This window comes from Manis javanica, chromosome 5 (assembly GCF_040802235.1).
Source record: "Manis javanica isolate MJ-LG chromosome 5, MJ_LKY, whole genome shotgun sequence".
Classification (NCBI taxonomy): domain Eukaryota; kingdom Metazoa; phylum Chordata; class Mammalia; order Pholidota; family Manidae; genus Manis; species Manis javanica.
The window spans coordinates 48699428-48724866 of NC_133160.1; the positions used below are offsets into that span (position 1 = coordinate 48699428).

Below are 25439 nucleotides of genomic sequence, written 5' to 3' on the forward strand. Positions count from 1 at the left end.
CAATCTGAAACTAAATTAGGTTTGTAGCAGCTCTTTTCTAATCTTTAAATCTTATCTAAGGGTATATTATTGAAAGATTATCAAGAAACCCTTTGCACAAGATTATTTCACCATAAGAGGGCCCTGACTTGGGTCTGGAGAACTGCATCATAGAGTGGTTCCAGCATAAAGCACTTTCTTGAATAGTTTCAAAAATCAAGTACATCTTAAAAGAACTATGAGTGCAAAACTTTCATGACTACTACTAATGTATACCTACTTTATGGATACTGGCATAACTGAAATTATACTTTGGCCCTTTATTGGTTTTTCTCCTTTTCCTTAAGTAAGGGTACAATTTATAGATTGGAAGAAAGGTTCCAACATGAATGATTTAGAAGGGCTGCTGCTCAGGAAAAGAGAAGCTAAGATGCAGATTACGCACCGAGTCCTCACTGGAGAAGTTTGGGTTCATGGGAACATAATTCTCTTCACTGTCATGTGAGTCACTGCTTGAAGTTGTGCTATGCACTGAATCTGGTCGGGGAGACATGGGGAACCTAGAGGAGCTGATTACAAAATCATCATTACAAACACAAACTTTGACAAGAATTTCTAAAATCACTTCCAAAATAATGAGTGATAATTCAATTTTTTCAGAAATATTCAAGTTTACTATCATTTATTTATCATACAATCATCTCACACAATCATTTATACATTTATTATAACAATTTATCATACAAATTCAAATGCACAACTAATATTTATAGCTATATTGTGAAAGTATATTTTTGGGTATCAAATTACTTGTATAGAAATAGCAGTAGACTTGTAGGCACAGAGAAGGGACTAGTGGTTACCAAGGGGGAGGGGTTGGAGGGACAGCGAAGGGGATAAAGGGCACAATAATTCACAATCACAATACAGGATGGTCACAGTGAGAGCAGTACAGCACAGAGAATAATTCTGTACATTTTACTATGTTGATAGCTAGTGACCACACTAGAGGGGATGAGGATTTAATAATGGGATAAATGCTGAGCCACTGTGTTGTACATTTGAAACCAATGTAAGATTGTTTATCAATGATATTTTAATAATAATAAAAAAATTACTTCGTGTAGAACAAAAAAAAAGTATTGCTAGTGATTTGGGGGATAAGTAGAAAGTCACAGATAAAAAAAAGAATATGTAAGAATTCCTATTAAGAAAAACTAGCTGCCCCTTAGTTTCCCCTTATCCGCAATTTCAGTTACCTACAGTCAAGCACTGTCCAGAAGCAGATGATTCTCCTTTTAACATAACATCATAAAGTCAATAGCAGCCTAAGGCTATGTACCATGCTTACACCATTCACCTCGTTTCATCTCATCATGTAGGCATTTTACCATCTCATATCATTACAAGAAGGGTGAGTGTAGTACAATACAGTATTTTGAGAAAGGGACCACATTCATGTAACTTTTATTATAGTAATATCATTATGGTTCTATTTCATTATTGTTAATCTCTTACTGTGCCTAATTTATAAATTAAATTTTATCATAGGTATGTATCACAATGGTATTTATAGAAAAAAATAGCATTTATAGGATTTGTTTTCCAATTTCTCTATACTACAAAATTAGGGTACTAATAACTTGGAAGATAACCCCTGCAGTTAAGGGAGGACTACTGTATACATAAAACACAAACATATGTTCAACAAAGGTTTGTAACACCATATATTCATTCCACGGTATTATTTAAATAAACTGTGATTAAATAATCCCCCCAAGAAACTACCATATTTTCCAGATCAGTAGTTCTTAAATATTTCTAGCCTCAAGAACAGTTTACCCTCTTAAAGATTAGTAAGAACCCTAAAGGAACTTTTATTTGGGCTATATCAATAGATATGTCAACATCTATAAATATCTATTGATAGTTACCATATTACAAGTCATAGAAGAATTTTTAAAAAGAGTACATAAATACCTATTCTATTACCTGTCACAACAATATCATCAAATAGGAAGATGCCAGTGTACACTCATGAGAGGAGGAGAGTGGAAAAAGTAAACAGCATCTTAGTATCTGAGTGAAAGTAGTTTTGACTTTACAGAACCTCAGAAACGGGGGGTCTCCCCAGACCATCATTTGGGAACCACTGTTCTAGATATTTTTCATTACAAAGAACAATTGAGCTACATATTTGAAACAAAGACTTACTCTCGAGCAAAACTCCTGGTGATAGGAGATCTAACTGGGGCTTGTAATTCTTCCCATTCTGGTAAAGGTTTTATTTCTAAAGGTGCTGGCTTGGCTGAAATAAGAGAAAAAGAGTATGGAAATTAGAAAACAAAACATGATCCTCTCTCTACATGTTATAGCCAGAGTACGCCTAAGATCAACTGGTTTCACCCATAAAATGAGGTTCATGGATGTTATATGCTTTGCTCAAGGTTACCCAGCTACGTAACTGGTGACAGAAGCTGCAGATAATGTTTATGACTGCTGACTCAAAGTCTAAACCTGTTACAACATGGTGCTTCTTAATGTAAGTAAATATTTTATGAATAAAAACTAAATGAGAATAAGAAAGGGTAATGTGATCCAATTTCTTTTTAGTTACTTGATTTATATGTTTCATCATTTCCTTATTTCATTTTTTTCACTAATTTCACATTTTCCCCTAATTTCAAATATGGAGATTTATTTAATCTTCCACGTAAAAATGTCCCTATTCTCCAATTTTAAAGCATCAGTTATACAACTATACATGTAAAACAATGTATAGATAGTATGAAATAGAAAACTTAGGTTAACACTGAAAACTGAAAAAAGAATTAACAACCAAATCTTTTAAATTAATTCATGCCTGGTCTATAAATAAATTAAATATACTATCTTTGGATTCAAACTCAGCTCTGAGAAAAGGCTATCATTAAACAATTGCCTAAGATTTTTAGCTTAATTTAACCAACAATATCCTTTACCAAATTAAAGAAAAATAAATAATATGCTTATTAGCTTTATTTATAAGTGGTCTTGGCCTGTAAAGTCAAGACTGAAACATTTTTCAGAAATTAATGAAATGAGCAAAAGAAGGAAAACAGTATTATTTGTTAATATTAAGTATATTTTAGGAGACTATTTAATCATTCGTTATATTTCATCCTGCCACTCTAAAGGAAAAATTTTCATCTTTCCAGGTTCCTTCTTGTAGTCTTTGTTCATATAGGTATACTATTAATCAATGATGTTATAATTACCAATTAAAACAGGTATCATTTCAAAGTGCTCTACAGATTCACTAGGGTTTATAATTATTTTTGTCAACTCAAATACAAAAAACTCAGTATGACTTTTCTGAAGACAGACTGATTTAAGTTTGAGCTAAAATAACTTTGCTCAGGGCCATTCACTTAAAATGGACATGTACATAATATCGTGCAGACTGGAAGTACTTTTTTAACTCTTATGTTTCACTTTTTGAAACCCAAAGGTTAATAGCAGTTTAGCTGTCAAATTGTAAGAAATGGCATAAAATAATTAACCCATGGAAATGATTCTGTATTCTGTCTCAGGACAGAGGAGACAACTGGAACTCAGAAGTAGTTCACAAGCTTAAAGAAAATCATGCACTGATGTCTAAAAGGTTAAAAGAATAATGTAAAAGGACAATACTGAATATCATATATTATTAAATATTTAACATGCTGCTGTTAATGGCAAAACAAGTGGAGTCATCATGTATTATGGGAAGCATTCACTTTAGAAATAACATGCTGGTAAGATTTATTTAAAACAGCAGTAGTACTTAAGGCTCTTCTCCTTTATTTTTTAAGAATAAACATCACAAAACAAATAAATTCCCAATGCCCCATCCAGCATGCGGTGCTGAAGTACATACCCTTTCTTCTTGTAGCAAAGTCACCTATGGTTTGTGAATCAGTTCGCTCTAAACCATGGGGTTTGGGTCTTAAAATTTTAGGACTTTGACCTAATTGGTAAAAAGAAGACTCTCTTAATATGTTATTTTTAGTTAGAAAAATGGATTCTGTAAAAAAGCAACAGAATCCTTAGCAGAAATATTACATCTCAAAAGCATAAACAAAAGTTTTTGGAGACTGTTTCAATATTGCTACATATCATTCACACTCAGTACAAGGTAAAGGAGAAAGCTGCATGCAACTGCAACAGTGTAATTAGCGAAGTATCATAAAGGATGGTAGGGTTTTAGTGGGCTAATTGGCCTGGTTAGTTGTTTTCACTATTTCAGGGAAGGGAGAAAAACATGTGCCATGTTAGTTATTCTTCTAACATGCTGCAGAAAACTGGATCAAATAAAAAATGGTAACATGCCTCAGTCAGATCCCTAATACATCTTATCTTTGGAGTCTGGTGTCCCATAAGAAAGCCTGCTTCCTTATACTATTACTTTCTTAATTTAAGGAGATGTTTTAAGAACCTTAATGTGACTATTCTTCACTTCCAGCCAAAGTCGTTCTAGAGAAGCAGGTGGGTGGGACAATGTCTGCCAATCCAAGATCAAAATCATGACCAACACTGGCTTCCTCTAGATACTCGGCAGCTACCTGGTGACTTGATTTCACAAGGATTAAATGTCTATATTTTGGTACTTCTGATTGTCACACTTCCATTTAAGTATTTGAAAACACAAATTCAGTTGCTGTCATTTTCTTTTCACAATACAAGTACTTCTGAAAAGCCTTAGGGAAAGTACAGGGTTAACAGCCAGCAGTTGGCTTCCTCTTTTTTCCAGTAGGAATCCTAGACTGCAGTACTAATATCATGAATCAGTAATTTAAGCTAGTCTATTCTGAATAGCACCAAATTTTCTTTTTTCTGGCATTTATAAAGTTGCATGAACACCTTATTAGATGGTAAAGTTAGAATTTGCTAATTAAATGCTGATATCTAGTACCTGGTATGTACCAAAATCTCAAAGTTCTTTAAAATGTGATTCTTTTAAGTTATAAAACATGAATATTCTCTCATTGACCCATTTTGGAGGTTAGGGAGTTAAAACATTGAGTTTATTCAGAAATGAGGCAGTCCTGGTTTAAAGTGTTGAGTGCTAAAATTTTGGGCCCTATTCCACCCCTAAAGCTGACCTATCCAGGCCCACAGTGGCAGGACACTTTTCTAAAAGCAAGGAGGATGCCAGCTTTTTAAACTCCCCCAAACAGTGTACTTCCCTCCCAAAAAGAGTAAGAGGCAGAGGGTAAGGTTACTATAGAAAAATACACTTATTTTAGAGCTGAAAGGCCTTTACAAAATAGATCCAGCTTCTTCATCTTCAGGATGAGCTACCTCCATAAAATGAAAGAGGTTAGGTGACTTTCTCAGGTCACAACGGTAATCAGAGGCCCATGAAGGCTTCCTGTGACCTTGATGTCCTCAGTACTAACCAGTGCTTTCTAGCTGTACACCTTCAGGAAGCAGAAAACCTTTGGAAACCTGGGTTTAGAGAACAGTTTGGAACTCCATAGCTCAGTTTGAAATCTTACACCTACTAAAAAGCCATAGATGGCTGATACATGAGTATGTTATACAAACTGCTTTTGGAACTACTTTTGGTTTGTTGGCATTCACTTGGGGTGTTTACCCTCCTGTTCTGAAAGCCCCACTTTCATTAGCTCTCAGCTTCCTCCTGACCTTTCACTGTGGTCGTCTCCCAGTGGTCAGTCTGTGTTTCTCAACTTATCGCCGTCAGTTTCTTATTTATGTTTGTGGTTAAATAATCAAAATCATGTGATCTCCAAATCTTCCTAGTTCTGATCCAGTTCCATATGTCAGCTGTCACCTCCAATGACCCTCTCCACACTCAACCCTGAACTGGTCATCTCTTCTCCAATCCAATGTCTTCTCTCAAGTACTCTCAAAGGTACGTCTTTGATTTTCTTACTAGAAAAATACTGTATTAAGTGGATTTTTAAACTGCATTTATAAAATTTGCATGTATTTATTATTCCATGCAAAGCTTAAGGTTGATTTTAGGGCAACAGGTGAACATGGAAATGTTGCTCGGAATTGTACCGAGTCACTCGGGCATGTTGTTAACTTTCTTTATATGCTTCCAAAGTCAATTTGACATATATGTTCCAGACAGAAATGAAAGTCACACCCAAATGATAGCTCAGTGCTACTTAAGAGAAAGGAGAAAAAAATCAAGGTGTCAGCACGCTTGTCTTGACCCTTCTTCTTTGCTGCTTGTGGGCAAACTTTGGAATGTTTTCCTGACTGCTGAAGAAAAGTGTGAAAATAAAGAGTAAGAAATAAGAATAATAAAGTAGAGGTGAAAATGAATCAACTCTGGAGATAAACTGTTTCTCAAATTCTGAGTGTAAACAGTGTAACTCACTTACACCTCAACTTTTAAATTCAAGACAGTTGTAACTTGGCTTTAGCTAGACTAGGTTTGAACAAAGAAAAGCGACATTATTTCACTTAGCAAAGAACTGACCACTGGTTAGACTACCACAGGACTTTAACTCTTACAGGTCAAAACAGTTTCACTCAGGACTGTCAATCTCTGGATTATGAGATCTTCTCTTTAATTTGTATAATTGGGTATATCTTAATCTCTGGTTCAGATTTTTCCCCCAAGGTCTTAATCTGTTTATCTACAAAACCACCCCAGATGGATGTTCTGCAGGCATTCGCACTCTGTTAAAATGGAATTTATCTTCTTTGACCCACTGCAAACCTGCTTTGCTTCCTGTTATGACCAGCAAATCTCTTAGTCATTCTAGATATTCCATTTTCTTTCTAACCTCCCTATACCAGTTTTACTTTATAATGGTAAGTTTGTTTTCATTTGCCCAAGAACATATAAAATCTGCACGTCTCAAGTCCTTCCCTCCTTTTTTAAATGTGCATTTTTCTTACCTGGTTTGTTTTTCTGAAAGTGAGGTACTCAACTGTACGGCTGAATGACCTCCTGGATATTCCAAGTATCCTCTAAAAGCCACTGTAAGTCCCCAAGTGAGGGAGTGACTGACAGCCAGGAAGAATGTCTGTTAGGTTTTTCCCCTTTGATCATCTCTATACCAAGGGATGAAGAACCTTGGATTTGGGAAACTGGGCAAAGCACTCTCTAAGATTCTGGAAAAGTGTAAAATTTATAACAAGAATTTTTGTATTTGTATATATATTCAAGTATATAAATTTTTCCCTATCATAGCCTTAGGGGCCACCTGGTTATGTTACTTGCCTGCATAAAAAACCCTTTAATAGTACACTTGGAATAAAGCCCTAACTCATTAGCATGGATTACAACACCCTCAGGATCAGGCACCTGCAAGGCAACTGGCATTCTCCATTTATTTTCACTTCTTTCCCTTCCTTCATATTTCATTCCCTCCCTCCCATTCATGACTCTGAGCCAATCTCCCCTTTTCAAAGGATCTGAGTTTGCTGTTATTCTGACTAAAAGATCCTCTGCCATCCTCCCCTCTTCAACCATCATTTAATTGCCACTCACCCTCTCATACTTTCCTCAGGGGAGCTTAGCTAAGAGAGCTTACCTCAATCACAGCCCCTTCCATGCTAATTACGATAATGTGTTTACTTCTCTACTTCCTGCATCAGACAGTGAGCTTCTTTAGGGAAGCCTCCTTTTCTTCCCTGTTTTTTGGAGACCTGAAACCTAGCAGAGGGTATACCCTCTAAAAGGCACACTTCAATCTGTGTAGATGAAGTATAGTTCCCTTAAGGCTGGTAGTGTTTAATCTGATAAATGTGGTAATTGTTTGTCCTTTAAGAGGGAAAAAAAGAACAACTAAATATTGCTTCAAAAGTTGGTCATCACAAATATGGTCAAGGCAGTCACACGAGGGTCATATTCAAATACTAGGTATTGCTAATATAAATTCAACTCAAAGTGGAAAATTTATTTTCCGTACTCTCATAGGTTTAAACTTAACCTAAATTATTTACTCCTCTGATGTACTACTGATTGTGCTATTTCCAGGAGGCGTGTCAAAAATAGAAAAATAACTTGTATTATTATTATCCCTTGCTAATTTCAAAGAGTAGCATACTGAAAAACTTCTACACTTGTTTTGTCTGACTATATAAAGAATATAATAATTATATTGGAAGGTCAAGAATATTTAGGGGAAAAAAATGCCCCACATATAAAGACTGTGTTGTAAAAATACACTCCTTATTCATTTCCTTTAAACTAGACCAGCAAACTAAAACTCTGACTGGAGATTCAAACTTAATACTTGTTTATTAAAATCTAGTTATATTTAGTGGTATCATTCATCCATCTTCTGAACATTATCACAGTATGAAGGTAGTTTGTAAGAAGCATGTTAATTTTTAATCACATTCAGAAACTTCTTTGGAAGAGCTCTTGAAAGAATGTTTAGAGCAAATATGTTACTGTGCCAAAAAGACCCACCTAGCAAAGTTCCTCACAACCGGTCTTCTGGGTGCTTCGTACACCAAAGTGAAGACCTAGGCCTGAAGATCCTTTAACCAAACTGATGTACAGACACACCAGAAGTAACCTTGTACAAATCACAATGATGACGAATGGTCAGAACTATTGTACAAAGCCATGAATGGACAAGAGTCAAACAAAACAAAGTAAGAAGACAGCATTTGATGCTCAGGCAGTTGCCATCTCCTGTTAGGAGGAGATTGCATAGGGAGCGGTAGAGGGCCTAGATAAGTACAATCATCCAATATGGTACAGCTATGTAATGACTACTTTCAGAAAAGCCATAGTAGATATGTTACAAAAATTTCCCAACTTTACAGAATTGCTTTTCCATTAAAAAATGAAGTTTCAATTGAAGCAATCCAATGAATGTGCATTTCCAATGACTCATCTGTGTTACTAACATTTAATGTAATACATGTAAATATGTTTTTCTCCTGTACTATTACACACAAAATTTGGTTCAAAACAAATACTATCATGACAGAAATAGCATGGGTGAAAATATAGCTACCACCAACTGGGTGATGGGTGAAGGGTCCATGAAAATATATTAAATATAAGTATTTATAGAACATCTATGTATTTCTGCAGCTCCAGTTACTCAGAAGTATTCGAAAAACTCATCTGTACTACTAACTACAGCAGCTGACATCTGTAATGGGGGGTATAAACAAGACTAGAATGTCACTTATTTATTATAGACCCTTTCAAAGAAGGCAGTCACAGAACCTGGTTATATTGGGTGTTAAATTAGTTGTACTGGGCTTTGAACTAATCAAGCCATACTTGATAAAATTTGTCTGCTTATTATAAGGCTCAGTCAATAAGAGACACTAGAATAATAGTTAAGAGGCATGTATCTGATGCCACATAACCTAAACAGACTCAACTGATGGTATGCATAATGAGAATTTTATGACCAAATAAGACTGTTTTATAGTTTAAGATTTTTAGGATAAACTTTGCTCCAAGATCTGAATTTGGGTTAAAATGTGTTTTTCTTGAATATTTATAACTTTCTAAAGTGAGTTGACAAAGTTTGCCTGCAATATTAAATACTTCCTCATGACTCCTCTCTTTCATTGTATTTATTAAAAAAAATAATACTAGAGAAAAGAAAAAAACTTTTTATTACTATGATTTTAGTAACCTCTTTACTGTCTTGCTAAACCTATTCTTTATTTTGCCAAAACGATGTGGGTATTTTATTCGGGGTGCTTTCTCCAGTTCATTTTATATCTAAGTAAAGATACCAAATAAATAATTTGGCCACTGAGCTCAGTATTGTGTCTCAACAGTTCAGTTAATTTTTAAAAGACAGAATGAATATAATCTCCAGAAGTAACCAAGAACCTACTTTGTTCAGCTCTACTCTAAGGTCACTGCTGGCTGGTTTAGAAGACTAGGACAATTAATCCCTCCCGTAACCAGAATACACAGTATGTTTACCATATACATAAGGAGGTATAATTATACATAGATGTAATATATAAGATATATAGCATACATACCATATTATGATATATATAAAATAATACATATAATATGGAGTACATGAGCTCTGTCAAACAGACACTAAACACATGTTATGATGATATTAAAACTTTTCTAATATATAAATAGGGGTCTTTTCTGATTCTGTATTATGCTTACCACATGGAATCATTAACTGTGAAATACATCAGCGATTTTCAGACTGTATTCTGTAGAGCCTGAGGGGTTAGGAAGAAGTAGGAGGGGGGGCAAACAGGTAGGACCTTTACCCAAACTAAACCACTTCCACATGTATGTAGGGCCTCAAGATATGAAACTTACATTTGCAGTTAAAAATTAGAGATCTGAATAACCAGATTAAAAAAATAGGCAGAGGATCTGAACAGACACTTCTCCAAAGAAATTCAGATGGCCAACAGGCACATGGAAAGATGCTCCACATCGCTAATCATCAGAGAAATGCAAATTAAAACCACAATGAGATATCACTTCACACCAGTAAGGATGGCCAACACAGAAAAGACTAGGAACGAGAAATGTTGGCGAGGATGCGGAGACAGGGGAACCCTCCTGTAACTGCTGGTGGGAATGTAAACTAGTTCAACCATTGTGGAAAGCAATATAGAGGTTCCTCAAAAAACTTAAAATAGAAATACCATTTGACCCAGGAATTTAACTTCTAAGAATTTACCCTAAGAATACAGCAGCCCAGTTTGATAAAGACAGATGCACCCTGATGTTTACTGCAGCACTGTTTATAATAGCCAAGAAATGGAAGCAACCTAAGTGTCCATCTGTAGATGAATGGATAAAGATGTGGTACATAAACACAATGGAGTATTATTCAGCCACAAGTAGAAAACAAATTCTATCATTTGCAACAACACGGCTGGGAATAGAGGGTATTATACTCAGTGAAATAAGCCAGGGAGAGAAAGACAAGTACCAAATGATTCCCTCATTTGTAGAGTGTAACAACAAAGCAAAAAACTGAAGAAACAAAACAGCAGCAGATTCACAGAACCCAAGAATGAACTAACAGTTACCAAAGGGAAAGGGACTGGGGAGGGTGGGTGGGAAGGGAGGGAGAAAGGGATTAATGGGCATTATGATCAGCACACATGATGTAAGGGGAGCACGGGGAAGGAAACACATAGCACAGAGAAGATAAGTAGTGACTTTATAGCATCTTACTACACTGATCGACAGTGACTGTAATGGGGTATGTGGTGGGGACTTGATATTGGAGGGAATCAAGTAACCACAATGTTGCTCATGTGACTGTTTATCAATGATACCTTAATAAAAATAATAATAAATTAGAGATCTGCTGCTAACATGCACTAATTGCATAAAGTTAAGAAGCAGTTTAGCATTAAAATGAATATTCCAATATTTCAAAGAGCTCATGACACTTGTACCTTAATCCCTCAGCAGTGTGAACCCCAATTATTAATCTACATATGTGGAAACATGCTTTCGCATACTGTATGCAAAGAAGGAAATAGCCACTAATGTCTAAATAGACACAAAGCCAAATGAGGACAATGAGAAACAACAGGAAAAGTTATCAAATACAAAGCCTTCAATGCTCACACCCTTTCTAGGACAACCATTCCTGACTCTGGCCCTGCTGCCAGGGCTGTCCGGGTGGGACTGCCTTTCCAGCTGTTGGATGAGAGGTGAGCAGCTGGCTCAACAGCAGCACATTTGTTGGCCGGCCTACAATCTATCAGGAGGCCTCGCATAAAAAGACGCAAGACCTATCAAATTCTCTGTGAGCAATTGCAGTGGCGGCTGGGGCGCGCTGAGCGGGACATGCTTCAGGGCGAGGCACTCGCAGATCGGGAACCAGGTGGAGCACGCGAAAAGGAGGGGACGCAAAATAAAGACCAGAATGTGAGAGAAAACCAAGTGGATACGAAGGTTCACACAAGACAGGAATGCAGAAAGCAGAGCAAAATGACATTTCCCTCGGAATGCTTCGGTTTCCACTGACTTTCTCATTTCATCTCTTGGAATCTTTACTGACTTGACAGCAGAAAGAAACAAAACTCATTTTCTTCAAGAACTCTGAGTCTCAGTCTCTGCTCCCCACAATTGGAACTTAATTAGAATTATATTATGATCTAAACCTGGTTTAGTGAGAAATTTACATAAACATTACATGCTCCTAAGAAAGCTATATGCAGAGACTTCTCAAATGTGCTGAATTTCTCAGAAATTGTGCCACTCATCACACAGGCACTATACTTACTAACTTGGATGTTAAGAAAAATCATACTAACAGCATGCTGCAACACAGAGAGTTGTCTGTATTTTAACCACTCAAACTCAAATTTAAAAAAACTTGATTATGTTTTACCAATTTGGCTGAAAATTTCTTTTACACTGAGTTCTTAATAAATCATGCTATTTTTAGAATTTAATGTTACTTATGAAGGCCAGTATGAAAGAACAGACTAGAAGCATTTATTTGTATCTCAGCAAAGGCAGACTACTCTTTAATAAGTTCTTATATGGACAGAATGGAAAGATCATACAAGCAACCTCACAGTTCTTAAAGAATTCTTTATTAAGTGCATTAATAATCTCAAGTCTGATTTAGTTACAAAATCTGGAGAAGAGGTTACAAAATAGTAGTCAAAGACCACATCTAGGTTGTGTTTGGTTTGGTGGGCAATGTTCTTTAAAAAAAAAAAAATTAGCTGACAGAGGTTCAAAAATTAAAAGACACATAAAATCCACAATTTCTGGCTTCTCCTGATACATCAGATTTGCCTGTAATGTTATTTTCACAAGTCAACAAAGGATTGTAGTCAAGGAGCAGTTAGGTTCTCCACTGAGATGGGGCAAGGGCATTTCAGTTTATTGTAATTCCCTCATGCTGTCTGCCAATCCTTGTGAGTATTTTAGTTCGTAACCTCTGCTCTAGACGTAGGTGACTTAAAAAAAATCTCACCTGGGTATCAACTTATCTTAATTATTAATCTATAAATAGCAATACTGTTTCACTTAAAACAAGTTGATAACAGAGGTAATATGAAATACTTTAAAATTTCTAGTCCCAATTCTGTTTTGGACTTAATGACAGTTAAATGCAGATCTAATAACCAGGAAGCCTCTGCACCCTTTTACTATGCCACATTCTCACCTTTTCTGTCTGGCTTGAGGTTTCTGTCCACTGGGGGTGGTTCACAGTCTGCAACAGGAACTGGCCTTCTGGGAGGGGTCTTTGGGCTGGATCTGAAGCCCATATGAGCAGGAGGAGGAACTTGCATTCCAAATGAAGAAAAATCAAATGTCCCTGGAGTCATTGGCACATAATTTGCTTCCTGTATTGGTTCCGTAAAACTGCTGGAATGTTGTCGCGGTGGTGAGTTGGGATTCATTGGGACATAATTTTCATCCAGTTCTTCACTTGAGACACTTGCCACTGTCAATACATTTTTGATTTTCTAAAACACACATATATTTCTTTTTAATAAACAAAAACTACTGTCAAACAGGAACACAACTGTAAGTCACACCTATCCATATGAATCTGCAGGAACTTTCATTTCATGATCTCATTTAGTCTCAAGGCACTAAGTGCAAAGATTTAGATAATGAAATACACTTGATGATGCCAAGGTCAGTTATACTTACAAAGTGGTTATGGAAGCCTTCAAGTGAACTAGATCTATCACTTGGAAATGTTCGTGGAATATCATAGCAGTCTTGAGAACTAGCATCTAAAATAAAGAGAACAAACTATCAACATTTCTTCCCATCTTTGCCAGTTCTCAGGGTAATCAGGAATGACCTACTCTCTCTTTACACACATGCACACAAGTGTGCCCGAACACACAGATTTTAAAAAGGATGCTCACAGAATAGTATCTTGAATTGGCACATTCAACTACTAGAAAATGCAGTCACTCACTGATATGCTAACCAATACCAGTATTTGACTGTAACAATGAGTGAAGGTCTAAGCCTGGGATGAGATGGTTATCTCAAGATGGAGAAAAGAAGTATTTCCATTTTTCTCATCTTTTACATCACCTTGGGTCTAACTTATAACTCACTAACCAGATTATGGAGCCACTTCAGGGAGGGAGTTAGAAATTGGTATTAAATGGCTAAATAAGTATTGATGTATTAACTCTTTATCTTCTTTAAGACAGTTGGATAACTCTACTACAAGGTACAGAAACATCAGCACATAGTTTTTAGGGTATCTGAATCTTTAACTTTGGCTTTCTATTCTTAGGATTTTAAGACTCTCAGAGTGCCACGCAGGCTCAATTTTTCTCCTCTCAAGGTCTGTAACTTTTGGAAGGCTCTAGGAAATGGTACAGGACTAAGTGAAGTGGCTAGGGAAAAACGGGAGAGAAGATCCAGAGCTTTAAAAATAAATAAAACCAAACAAACAAAAAGCAGAATAGCTCAATTGGAACTATCAGCTGCTTGACACAACGTAAAAATTGCTTATCTGGGAAGGAAGGAAATGGAGCACAACAGATGTGACACAGATGCAGCCATAAGGTCGCACAAATACAGGAAAGGCTGACTCGGGGACACTTTGTGGCTGGCCTGTTTCCTGTGCCCCTGCCCTATCAGAGGTCTACCCACCCAGGATATATAGAAAGAGGGAGAGAGGGGTGCACACTTCCTAAAGTAGAAGGCATTACTAAGGCCATACTTCTTCAGGGATGAAAAACTCCAACTCTCTCTCCCTTCCAGCAGAACACGCACACAGGCATACGTTTCATGCATGCCCTCCAAGGATCTACTGAGACTCTGACATCTTCACTACATGAGTGGGTAACTGCAGAGCTGAAGGAAAAAAGGACTATCATTTATATCATTCAATGCTTAAAAGAGTCAATATTCAGAAAAACAATTTCTATCATTCACCTCTAACACAACAGAAGCCAATCAGAGCTGACCTTTTCGTAATTTGTTCAGATCCACCGTGGAAATGGTGTTACTGCGCGACGGTGGCACCCCTGCCACGGGGATGCAGTAGCTACTGTCCATGTCTGAGGCCGTGCGTGTGAGGCTGCACGTTTCCCCAGGAGATCGGTCATGAGCCGGATGTGGTTTCGGTGGCCGAGGCGGAGGAATATCTGGAATCGTGTCTAGCTTTGACGTCTGCCCCAAGGTTCCTTCTGGAAGCGTTCGCGGACTCTGGTAAGTACTACCAGGTGTTGGAGGAATGTCATAACTAATAGACACATGCCTCATGTGAGTCTCTATACTCGTCCCAGATGGGGTATTAAAAACATAGAGTTCTCCGTCTGCTTCAGTACTTAATGGAGACACCTTTGGTAAAACGTCGTGGGAATAACTTCTGGGCAAGTTATAAAGGTTGGAGTCTCCTGAAGCAGATGCAGCACGAGATGGTGGAGAGTCGTACATCATTTGCTGTTGAAAAAAGCCATTCATTCCATGTTTGCTCTGGGAGGAAGCAGGATTTTTATGAGAAGGGACGTTATCATTGCAGTCTGTTTCAGAAGAAAGGGATTTTGCAGAATCCGCATGTGTTCTAAACAAAAATTGTTAAAAGACAGAAAACAAAGCTTGGTGAAGACATGAAAGTACATTTAGTAAGTGTATTTATAGCTTAGCAATCAAAATACATAGCGCTTTTCATTCAACCTTTTTTGTATGATCTGTAAGATTTAAAGCACAAATGTTCACCATCACAAACCACCAAGAGCATTCCCCCTAATTCCTGTCCGACACCTGCCCACACCCCCACTCATCAACCCACACACAAAACCACAATTCCTGAAGAACTGGAATTAGAAAAGTACAAAACTCTAGGGAAGATTAATCATTAAGGAATAGACCAAAGGAAAAGCATATCCTCTGAAGAGCATGCAAAACCTTGTGCCAACATAGTTCATCAGTCGATCCATTGCTCTTTAGTCTTCCTGTGGCAAATTTGTTATCCTGTTAAGACTCAAAATCTAACCATTACCTGGTATTGCATAAATTCAAACTGTTCTACTTGAATTATCAAGGTGGTAACTTGATAGGTTTCGTGTATCTTCCTTTCTACTAATTTTCTTTAACATTTAGCCACTACTAGAAAGAGGATCCAAACATAAACCACAGTTAGCCAACTCCAAACAATAACTAAGCTTGAGAAATTTCATCAGAGTGTAGTTTATGCTTTGGGTACATTTTAAGTCTCTGCAACACAAAGTTTGGTCATAAGCCAGAATGAAGCTAACAATACCAGCACACTCACATTTCCTTAAGGCTAAACAAGATGCCTTAACTCCCTATGTCTGCTGTCCAAAGTCCTGTAGGAACTTACACTTGGTATTTTAAAAAATAACTTTTGGTACTTTTTAAGTGCTTATCTTCTCTGGTTTCATGGTAACACCTGACACTGTGTCTTGCATTTATTCATTGAAACACTCCCCCTCAAGTATCAGAGAACCCATATTATACTACCTTGATTTTCCTTCTCTCACTGACTACCCTTCTACTTTTTTGTAACTTCATCTTCCACTGAATGCTAACAACTCTCATCTCTCTCACCAAACTCTGAGTCCCATCTTGTTCAACTGTTCATATATGCTTCTACGTGGCTATTCCAGTATTAACATGCCCATGTGTACCAAACCGAACTTAACTTACTTCTCCAATTAATTGCCCTTTCTGACTTGCCATTAAAAGAGATGTCTTTATCCAGGGTCTCCAGATTCAAAACCCAGTCAGCACTGATCCCTTCTCTTTGCTCTCCACCATCATTCAGGCACAAAGTCCTCTTCCCTAGCCAAGTACCTCCTCAACTGTCACTACCCCTAGGTTCAGGTCTGAGTCTCTGCTGAGATCTCCACTGCACCTTCCTAAGTGGACTGCTTTCCTCTATGTTCTCCTTCTTCCAGTAGATCCCTAGGACAATACTGCTATACTAATACAGTATCAGTATTTTTTAAAACATGGTTTTCATACCACTCACCTACTCAGAGAAAATCCTGTTTAGGTTTCCATAGGCTATGGGAGCTATAAAAACCTCACAAACTACGCCACTTGGCATTGAGGCTACTAATAACCTGGCCCCAAACTTACACGTCCTCTCTTAGCCCTACTAAGAACCCTTTACTCCAATCAGGCTTTCCTCCTCACCTTTCTACCATTAGTCCCACTCTGACTCCTTTCCCTCAAGCTATTTTCCCTCAAGTTAGTAATAAGTCTCCTCTTCTCTTATCAACCAGGTGTAGTTCAAATCCTACTTCTCCTATGAAGCTTTTCACCCTCCATCTTAAAAGCACTTGCACTGTGCCTTCCAGAAATTTCAATTGCACCAACTCATACTCTAAAATGGGCACTTCATTTAACTTAAACATGTGAGTTAAGAAAAGCTAGAGGTACAATGAGTGGTAAATTCCCTGCACTTGACTAGCTTACAGTTTAGTGGAGAATAAGTAAAAATATCAAGCTATTTCCAATTCTGTGATAAAACACAGATATGGAGGCACAACCAGAATGCTTTGAAAACCCAAGAGGCACTTCATCCAGTCTGGGAGTTTGGGGGAAGGTTTCCTAGCAGAGAATGTGTCTGCACTGAGCTAAGCATCTCTGCAGGATGAACAAGAGTTCGCAAGGCGATCCTCATATCTTGCCTTCATCTATGAACACTTAATGCTTGCATGTTTTAATTCCTTCACAAGCTTTACTTGTAAATTCTGAAGGTGATTATATCTGTACCTTATGTAATTTGTTTGGGCCACACAGTACCTGGCAAAATAGTGGGCACTTCATTATTTGTTATTTAACTGTCACTTCTGCAAAATACAGATACAAAATCTATCTGAGCAATGATTTTGAGCATAATTTCTACTATAACAGGAAAACTGTGTTACTAGTGAGATCGATGAAAGACACTATGTAAAAAGAAAGTGTACTAAAAACTGTTACTTAGCTGTTGGCTTTTATAAGGTTGATAGTGAAAAATAATTATAAATCTCCACAAAATAAAATCTTAGTAGCATGGGAAACAAGATTGTGAGTGTGTAATTTTAAATATTCACACAGCAAACAAGCAAGATCAAGTTAGAATTTGGTATTATTAACTAGTGCTGATATATAAAAATTTTATTTGCTCTTACAGGTAAAATCCCATTACAACAAATATATAGAAACCCATCTTTGGAACATTTGTGAGTTATTTCCATTATCTCAGGGAATGGTTTGCAGAAACTAACTTGTGGATCTTACCAAATTCTATATACAATATTTTGAAAAAGTGCTTTGTATGATACTAGCCCAGTAACAGTCACTTTCTATATGAAAAATAAAAACTTTTTGTTATGAAAATAATGCTTCATATCTAATAACTTTAAAAAATACCTTTCATATCTACTATGCAATTCACCCTAATTTTTATACTGCAAATTAAGACAATAAATATATCTGCAGGCTCCTGATCATCATTTGCTGGCTCCGACTTGCACCATTACCTTAAGCCTTCTAGTTACCCAACATCAAATGAGAAGAATAATTGAATTAAAGTATCTTATAGCTTAGAAGCAGTGAGGGGTGTGAGAGCAGGGATGGAGATGACGGGGAAACCAATGGTTTGAGAAAGGTTTAATGATACCTCTGGGTAAGACCTAAACACATATGCTTCTTTCTTCAAAATTTATAAAGTCTAGGGTTGGGGTTAAGCTGTGCTTCATTGCTAGGTATGACGATTTCAAAGTTTCACAATTTTTAGCAATGTATTTGATTTCACCACATTATCCTAAAGCCTAGTTTGCATATTCCATGGAATTCAGTGTATTGGGATTTTACCTGTATGATTAATTTCTCACATGGACCCAAAGCAATCACAACACACTCACTGCAATGGAATCGTTTTGCTTTCAAAATCTTCCAGCAGTAGGTATTCCTCTCCTTCTTCAGAAACACAAGATGACCCTTGGCTGGTTTACAATCACATAAGAAATGGAGCAAGATCACCATTTATAAATCAGTGCAATCTGTTAAGCAAGTAAGTGTGAGTCTGTAACAAAGTTATGAAACAGGAGACAGATTCCCAGAAGAGCCTTGCAGGTACAGGTGTTCTTTGCCAAAGACGGCAGAGAATATGTTTCTTCAATAAAAGCTCCTGAATATCAGAAGTCATTAGTGGAGGAATCTTAACCCAAAACAAAGCCTAAAATACAAGCCTGTACAGACGGTTTCTTTTAAGCCTTCAAATCAGGCCTAAGTAATTTTAAAGGTGAGATTCCTAAGTGTAAACACACACACACACACTCTCTTTCTCTCTCAAACAAGGGCATATGTGATTTACCTGGTGGGTTCAGGCTTCTTGCTTTGACAGTTGATTAGCAAAAGGTAGTCTTGAGGATCCTCCAGGGGTGGTGCGAGGTTGATGAGTTGATATGGAGGAGGTGGAGCAGGGGAGGATGAATCTACTTGGGTGGAGGGTGGCGCTGTATTTATAGCTAAAGGTACATCAGCTGGTGCTTGTAAGGAGTTGCCAGGTGGCTTCACAGGATCTGCAACACCAAAGTAAAACTATCATTTCTCACCCATTTTCAGAATTTTTTCTTAAACAAAGCAATTTGAAAGTTTGGTGATAAACTGTTTAAACACATGCAAACAGGATAAACCATGACAATGTTGGTTAAAACAAACATTACCGAAATGGCAACATCTGTACAAGAAATAATTGGTCCTTGTCAGAGAGAACTGCAAAGTAGGGCTCTTTCTTCCAGAGGCTGAGAAAGCCATAGTTTACCTTCCCTTGAACAAACAGTCTTTAAGTTTTGGGGCCACTGGTTATGAAGATGGTCTACAATCGCAGCACAATAGGCAGATTTTTTCCATGGCAATAAACAAAGTGCTTCCAAACCCAGCCAGCCTTCCGAGGGGACCCATTGTCCTACATGGCATCTATAGGCTTATGGTGCTGGGCACACCAAGGTCAGCTCTTCACTCCATGTTTACTTTTGCTGTTTATTTCTTTATTTCCAGTTCTCAGCAGACTAGGGAGAAATATTTCTAATTCCGGGATTCACAGCATTTCAGGGAAAGAACTCTTCCTTAATGTATCACTTCTGCACTCAGCTCATAGCCTCATATGCCATTATTGGATTTCTGTAGTATTTTCATGCAAAAGGAGTAAGCAAGTAAAGAAGTAATTTATTAGGCATTTGACTATGTTCTGAGAAGGCATATGAAAATAGCTAAATTATGTAGAATGAAGTGATATGAAAAGAACTTGAAAACCTAGAAATAAAATGCCAGTGTCATCACTGACAAAACCAAGTAAACTTTTTAAAGCCCAGAAAACAAATTCTGTCAGTCTGATTAGGAATACAAGGCTATAAATCCAGAAACAGGTAAAGGCTCATGTATGAATAAACAAATTTGTTTATTCTCTATTTATAATAGGACAGAAAAGGCTGGGTTGAAACTGAGACTTCAAAACAAAACATTGCCTAAAAGATGCTAGAAAGTGGTAAGGGAGTTAATATGTTTTACCAAACAGAATCAAAAGCACGTCATTTGGCTTGTGAATTCACCAGGGAGGAGCTACATGTCAGCTTTGACTTCTGTAGATACTACAGAGTAAGTCCACATGCTTGTGATAATGTCTTTATGTATTCAACTTGAATATTCATGCGTGTATCACAGCAAAGTTTATGTACCATATTTGATAACTCTTCTTCCTAGGCAAAGAAATTCACATCCTGTCACTTGAATTAACAACACGTTAATATGGCTAAATATAACAGCGCATCTTTCATTGTTGGCCTCTCAAAGAAGATCAAAACTCATATGTTTCACTGTGCCATACATGTGGTAGACACTAAAAAAATGTTTCATTCACTCAGCAGAAGCTCACTTAGCACTTTCTCCATGTCAGGATAAAAGAGATTAAAGTGAGGGACACTCCCAAATCTGTGAGACCCATTCACCCGCATGTGTACTTGGGAATTTGCTCCTAAAATTTGTAAGCCTTACTACTGCTAATAAAGTTTAAAATTTCTGTTCAGTTGGAGAGTTTGGCCTGAGTAAATAAAAGTTAAGCTAATTTCTAACATTTATCTTTGTTATGCTGTATGCAATGTCAAGTCTTCATACAAGCACATCTAAGAAAATCTAACATTTTAATGCCAGAAGCTGATTCTTTATTATTATTATTATTAATTTTGGTATCATTAATATACAATTACATGAGCAACATTGTGGTTACTAGATTCCCCCCATTATCAAGTCCCCACCACATACCCCATTACAGTCACTGTACATCAGCATAGTAAGATGCTATAGAGTCACTACTTGTCTTCTCTGTGCCATACTGCCTTCCCTGTGCCCCACCCCCACATTATGTGTGCTAATGGTAATGCCCCTTTATTCCACTTCTCCCTCCCTCCCCACCCACTCTCCCGAGATTAATTCCTTCTTATTTGTAAGAATTGAGAACAGAAAATGGTGAGAATACAAAAAATGAGTTTTTGGACATTTACACCACAATGTCAAAATTTCAGCATAACTCAGAAATAGCTCATCATCTCTAAGAGATGCTGATCATAAAGTGTATATAATGCAACCTATGGAATGCTTTACAGTTCTGATTCAGTTGCAAATATACAGAGATTTATTTAAGGGAATTTAAAATGCCCCAGATTAATCAGTGAGCCAGAATAAATCCTTGTGGATTGTTAAAATTAAAAAACTATGAAAAATACTTACCTTTTAAAGAAGAGCTCAAGAAACATACATAGAGGAAAAAAAGGGTAGATGGATCAGAAAGCAGTTAATGTAGCCTACAGGCTATATGTTTTACTTACTTCTTCTTTCTTCTGCCCTAGAACATGGTAAAATTATATGATACAGTAAAATTCTTAATTCTAACCAAAAAGAAATTAAACACTGGAAATACATCACTATATAAAAATAGCATGAATTAGTTTTCTACTGTACCTCCTAAAACAGCTTTTCCAGATGGTTGTTTTGTATTTGTGTGTGTGTGTATATATATAGTTCTTTAATATTTTTTCTAAACTTGATGGCTATACACTAAATGAACTGAGTGATTCATCTTAAGAGGGAAAAAATATCACCCAGCCAGACAATCCTGTTTCTCTGACTTTTTTATTAACACAATGGGATCATCTCATTTTTAACCTTTCATTTCTCCCATCTGTGAATGATGAAAGTGTTTTTTTAACCTCTTTAAAGCTGCAACATCTTCTCAATTTTCTGAAGAAAGGGACTGAGGTTCAAATATTCCTTTTATGTTTTAGTATCTTGTTCACAATATGGGAAGACTTACATATACTTCCAAGAGGCAAGAACTAGAGAGAACCTTCAATCATGTTCACTACCAAGCTCATGAAAGAAAGACCTTCAAACACCAGGAAAGGCAAGCCCAACGATTCCAACGATTCCAAAGGCCTTTAAAGGGGAAGAGGTCACTACTCTGCCACTTTGGTCCAGATAATGTGCCATCTTCAAAGTTTTAGTCTCTGGGATTATTTCACTCATGTTAATTTGACTATACTCAGGTCTGCATATTGTAATGCAAGCATTGCACTGTGTCTAAATATTCACTAACACAAAATTTCTGCCCAAAGATAACCAACCACTGGTCTGAAAAAGGAGAACTTCTATAAAGACATGTAATCTGTCCCTATTCTGTGTCCCAAGTACTTGAGTAGACCAGGTTTACTGCTTTCTGTCTCACTTGGGTTTCTAACTTACTGCTCTTTCAAAGTAATGCTTGTGTCAGTTTCTAAGAACCAAACATTAGTTTAGGGTTTGCTTATGTGTGTAAAATTATTTCCTGTCTCTTAATTCAGATGCATGAAGAGTATGATTAGCATTCATTAGAGGCCTAATAAACTGCTGGAGCAAACTCTTAATTAGCTTTTACTTAGAAAGCTAGTAAGTACTAATAAGGAAAGCCTTAGCAAACCTTCAGTGAGGAGTATGTCATTATGTGAGTAGAACAACAAATAATAAATTGGCCCTTATGATCCCTACCTAAATGCACAGCTTTATCCTGTTTGGAACCTGGTGTTAGTGTATCTCAGAGAACCTGGGGTATCCAGACCTCTAAAACATTCAAAATAATGTATTTTTTAACCAAATGGCACAAGAGCTTAGGCACAGGGAAGCACTTCTATTCTTTCTTGTTGGTAATGTAGAATATTTCAAAGTTGATGTGATAGGCTGTCTGATTCTGTAACCAAAAACATAAAACTATGGTGTTCTTCATAGAGACCAGATGAGATCCTTTTCTTTAAAGGTGGGTTACACTGGCTGGTAGAGTATTTTTTGGTTTCTATTGCAAAAGTTTTACATTATGTTTACAATTCAAGGTGAACAGGTCAAGGTTACTCTTTATATTCATTATTTAAAGTTACCTGGTCTATTACAGAATTTTTTTTTTTTGGTACACGGAAGCATTTCAAATGCATCCATGCCTAATTAACTTAGCAAGTAAGAGTCCACAAAGAGTATGCATTATCATTAATGTTAAAATAACCACTTTCTCATTTCTGAAAACGAATTTTTGTGGAAGAACATTTTATAAAGGTAAAACTAACAAATGGATACAAAGAGCAGTAGTTGTAGTTTTCAGTGAAGCAACCTGCAGCTTCTTCTGTTCATTGATCAAATATTGAAGACCTTTAATCATAGCCCAATCTATTTAATGTGTTTCAAGTAGAAAAAATTTTTATTGATTTATTTGTTATGACTATCTCCTGAACAGAATGCAACATCTTTCTTGGAGACTTTTAAAATAAGCCCTCAGGAGAAGTTGGCAAATATCTTCATTCTTATCCACAGGTGCCATGGCTTCAGAATCCCTGTGGGGTATTTTAGAAATCTAAGTCATTTTGAGAAAAGCAACTCAACCGGTAAGAGGCAATTTTGGGACCTGGGGCCTTTGCGCCTAAGCCCCATCTCAGGAGACTCAATGAATCCAGATCCTTTCTGGTTGAACTGGTCCTCAGAAAAATGCAAATGAAAACTACAATGAGATATCACTATGTGCTTATTAGAATGGCTAAAATTAGTGACTGACAATACGAAATGTAAGTGAAAATGAAGAGTAACTGGAAGTCCTATATACTGCTAGTAGGAGAGCAAATGCTATAATCACTGAGGAAAACTACAGCTACTAAATTTCCTGAAGCTAAGTATTTATACACACACACACACACACACACATATATATGCATATGTATCTTTTTTTTATTTTCGTATCATTAATCTACAATTACATGAAGGACATTATGTTTACTAGGCTCCCCCCTTCACCAAGTCCCCCACCCCACATCCCCGTTCACAGTCACTGTCCATAAACATAGTAAGATGCTGTAAAATCACTACTTGTCTTCTCTGTGTTGCACAGCCCTCCCCATGCCCCCCCCAACACTATACATGCAATCATAATGCCCCCTTTCTTTTCTTCCCGCCCTTATCCCTCCCTTCCCACCCGTCCTCCCCAGTCCCTTTCCCTTTGGTAACTATTAGTCCATTCTTGGGTTCTGTGCTTCTGCTGCTGTTTTGTTCCTTCAGTTTTCTTTTGTTCTTATACTCCACATGAGTGAAATCATTTGGTACTTGTCTTTCTCTGTCTGGTTTATTTCACTGAGCAAATTACCCTCTACCTCCATCGATGTTGTTGCGAATGGTAGGATCTGTTTTTTTCTTATGGCTGAGTAATATTCCACTGTGTATATGTACCACATCTTCTTTATCCATTCATCTACTGATGGACATTTAGGTTGCTTCCATATCTTGACTATTGTAAATAGTGCAGCAATAAACATAGAGGTGCATCTGTCTTGTTCAAACTGGACTGCTGCATTCTTAGGGTAAATTCCTAGAAGTGGAATTCCTGGGTCAAATGGTATTTCTATTTTGAGCATTTTGAGGAACCTCCATACTGCTTTTCACAATGGTTGAACTAATTTACATTCCCACCAGCAGTGTAGGAGGTTCCCCTTTCTCCACAACCTTGCCAACATTTATTGTTGTTTGTCTTTTGGATGGCAGCCATCGTTACTGGTGTGAGATGATATCCCATTGTGGTTTTAATTTGCATTTCTCTAATGACAAGCGATGTGGAGCATCTTTTCATATGTCTGTTGGCCATATGAATTTCGTCTTTAGAGAACTGTCTATTCAGCTCCTCTGCCCATTTTTTAATTGGATTATTTGCTTTTTGTTTGTTGAGGTGTGTGAGCTCTTTATATATTTTGGATGTCAACCCTTTATCGGATCTGTCATTTTCGAATATATTCTCCCATACTGTAGGATACCTTTTTGTTCTATTGATGGTGTCCTTTGCTGTACAGAAGCTTTGCAGCTTGATATAGTCCCACTTGTTCATTTTTGCATCTGTTTCCCTTGCCCAGGGAGGTATGTTCAAGAAGAGGTCACTCATGTTTATGTCTAAGAGATTTTAGCCTATGTTTTTTTCTATGAGTTTTATGGTTTCATGACTTACATTCAAGTCTTTGAT

General features: G+C 37.0%; 1 protein-coding gene across 14 annotated transcripts in view; it reads right to left on the reverse strand.

The window, feature by feature from the left end:
* The window catches only part of GAB1 (GRB2 associated binding protein 1), a 158136-nt gene that overhangs the window by 10703 nt on the left and 121994 nt on the right, over positions 1 to 25439 (reverse strand). For 7 of the 14 annotated variants that reach the window (XM_073236996.1, XM_073237000.1, XM_037022398.2 and 4 more), the window contains 8 exons: positions 19242 to 19449; positions 18790 to 18870; positions 14875 to 15473; positions 13589 to 13674; positions 13095 to 13398; positions 3878 to 3967; positions 2194 to 2287; positions 425 to 548 (listed from right to left, as the gene is read on the reverse strand). In XM_073236996.1, the coding sequence (XP_073093097.1) occupies positions 425 to 548; positions 2194 to 2287; positions 3878 to 3967; positions 13095 to 13398; positions 13589 to 13674; positions 14875 to 15473; positions 18790 to 18870; positions 19242 to 19449 (1586 nt within the window). Of the gene's footprint in view, positions 1 to 424; positions 549 to 2193; positions 2288 to 3877; positions 3968 to 8401; positions 8511 to 13094; positions 13399 to 13588; positions 13675 to 14874; positions 15474 to 18789; positions 18871 to 19241; positions 19450 to 25439 lie in introns of those variants that run through there. The other 7 variants (XM_073236998.1, XM_037022403.2, XM_073236997.1 and 4 more) reach the window with 4 other exon arrangements.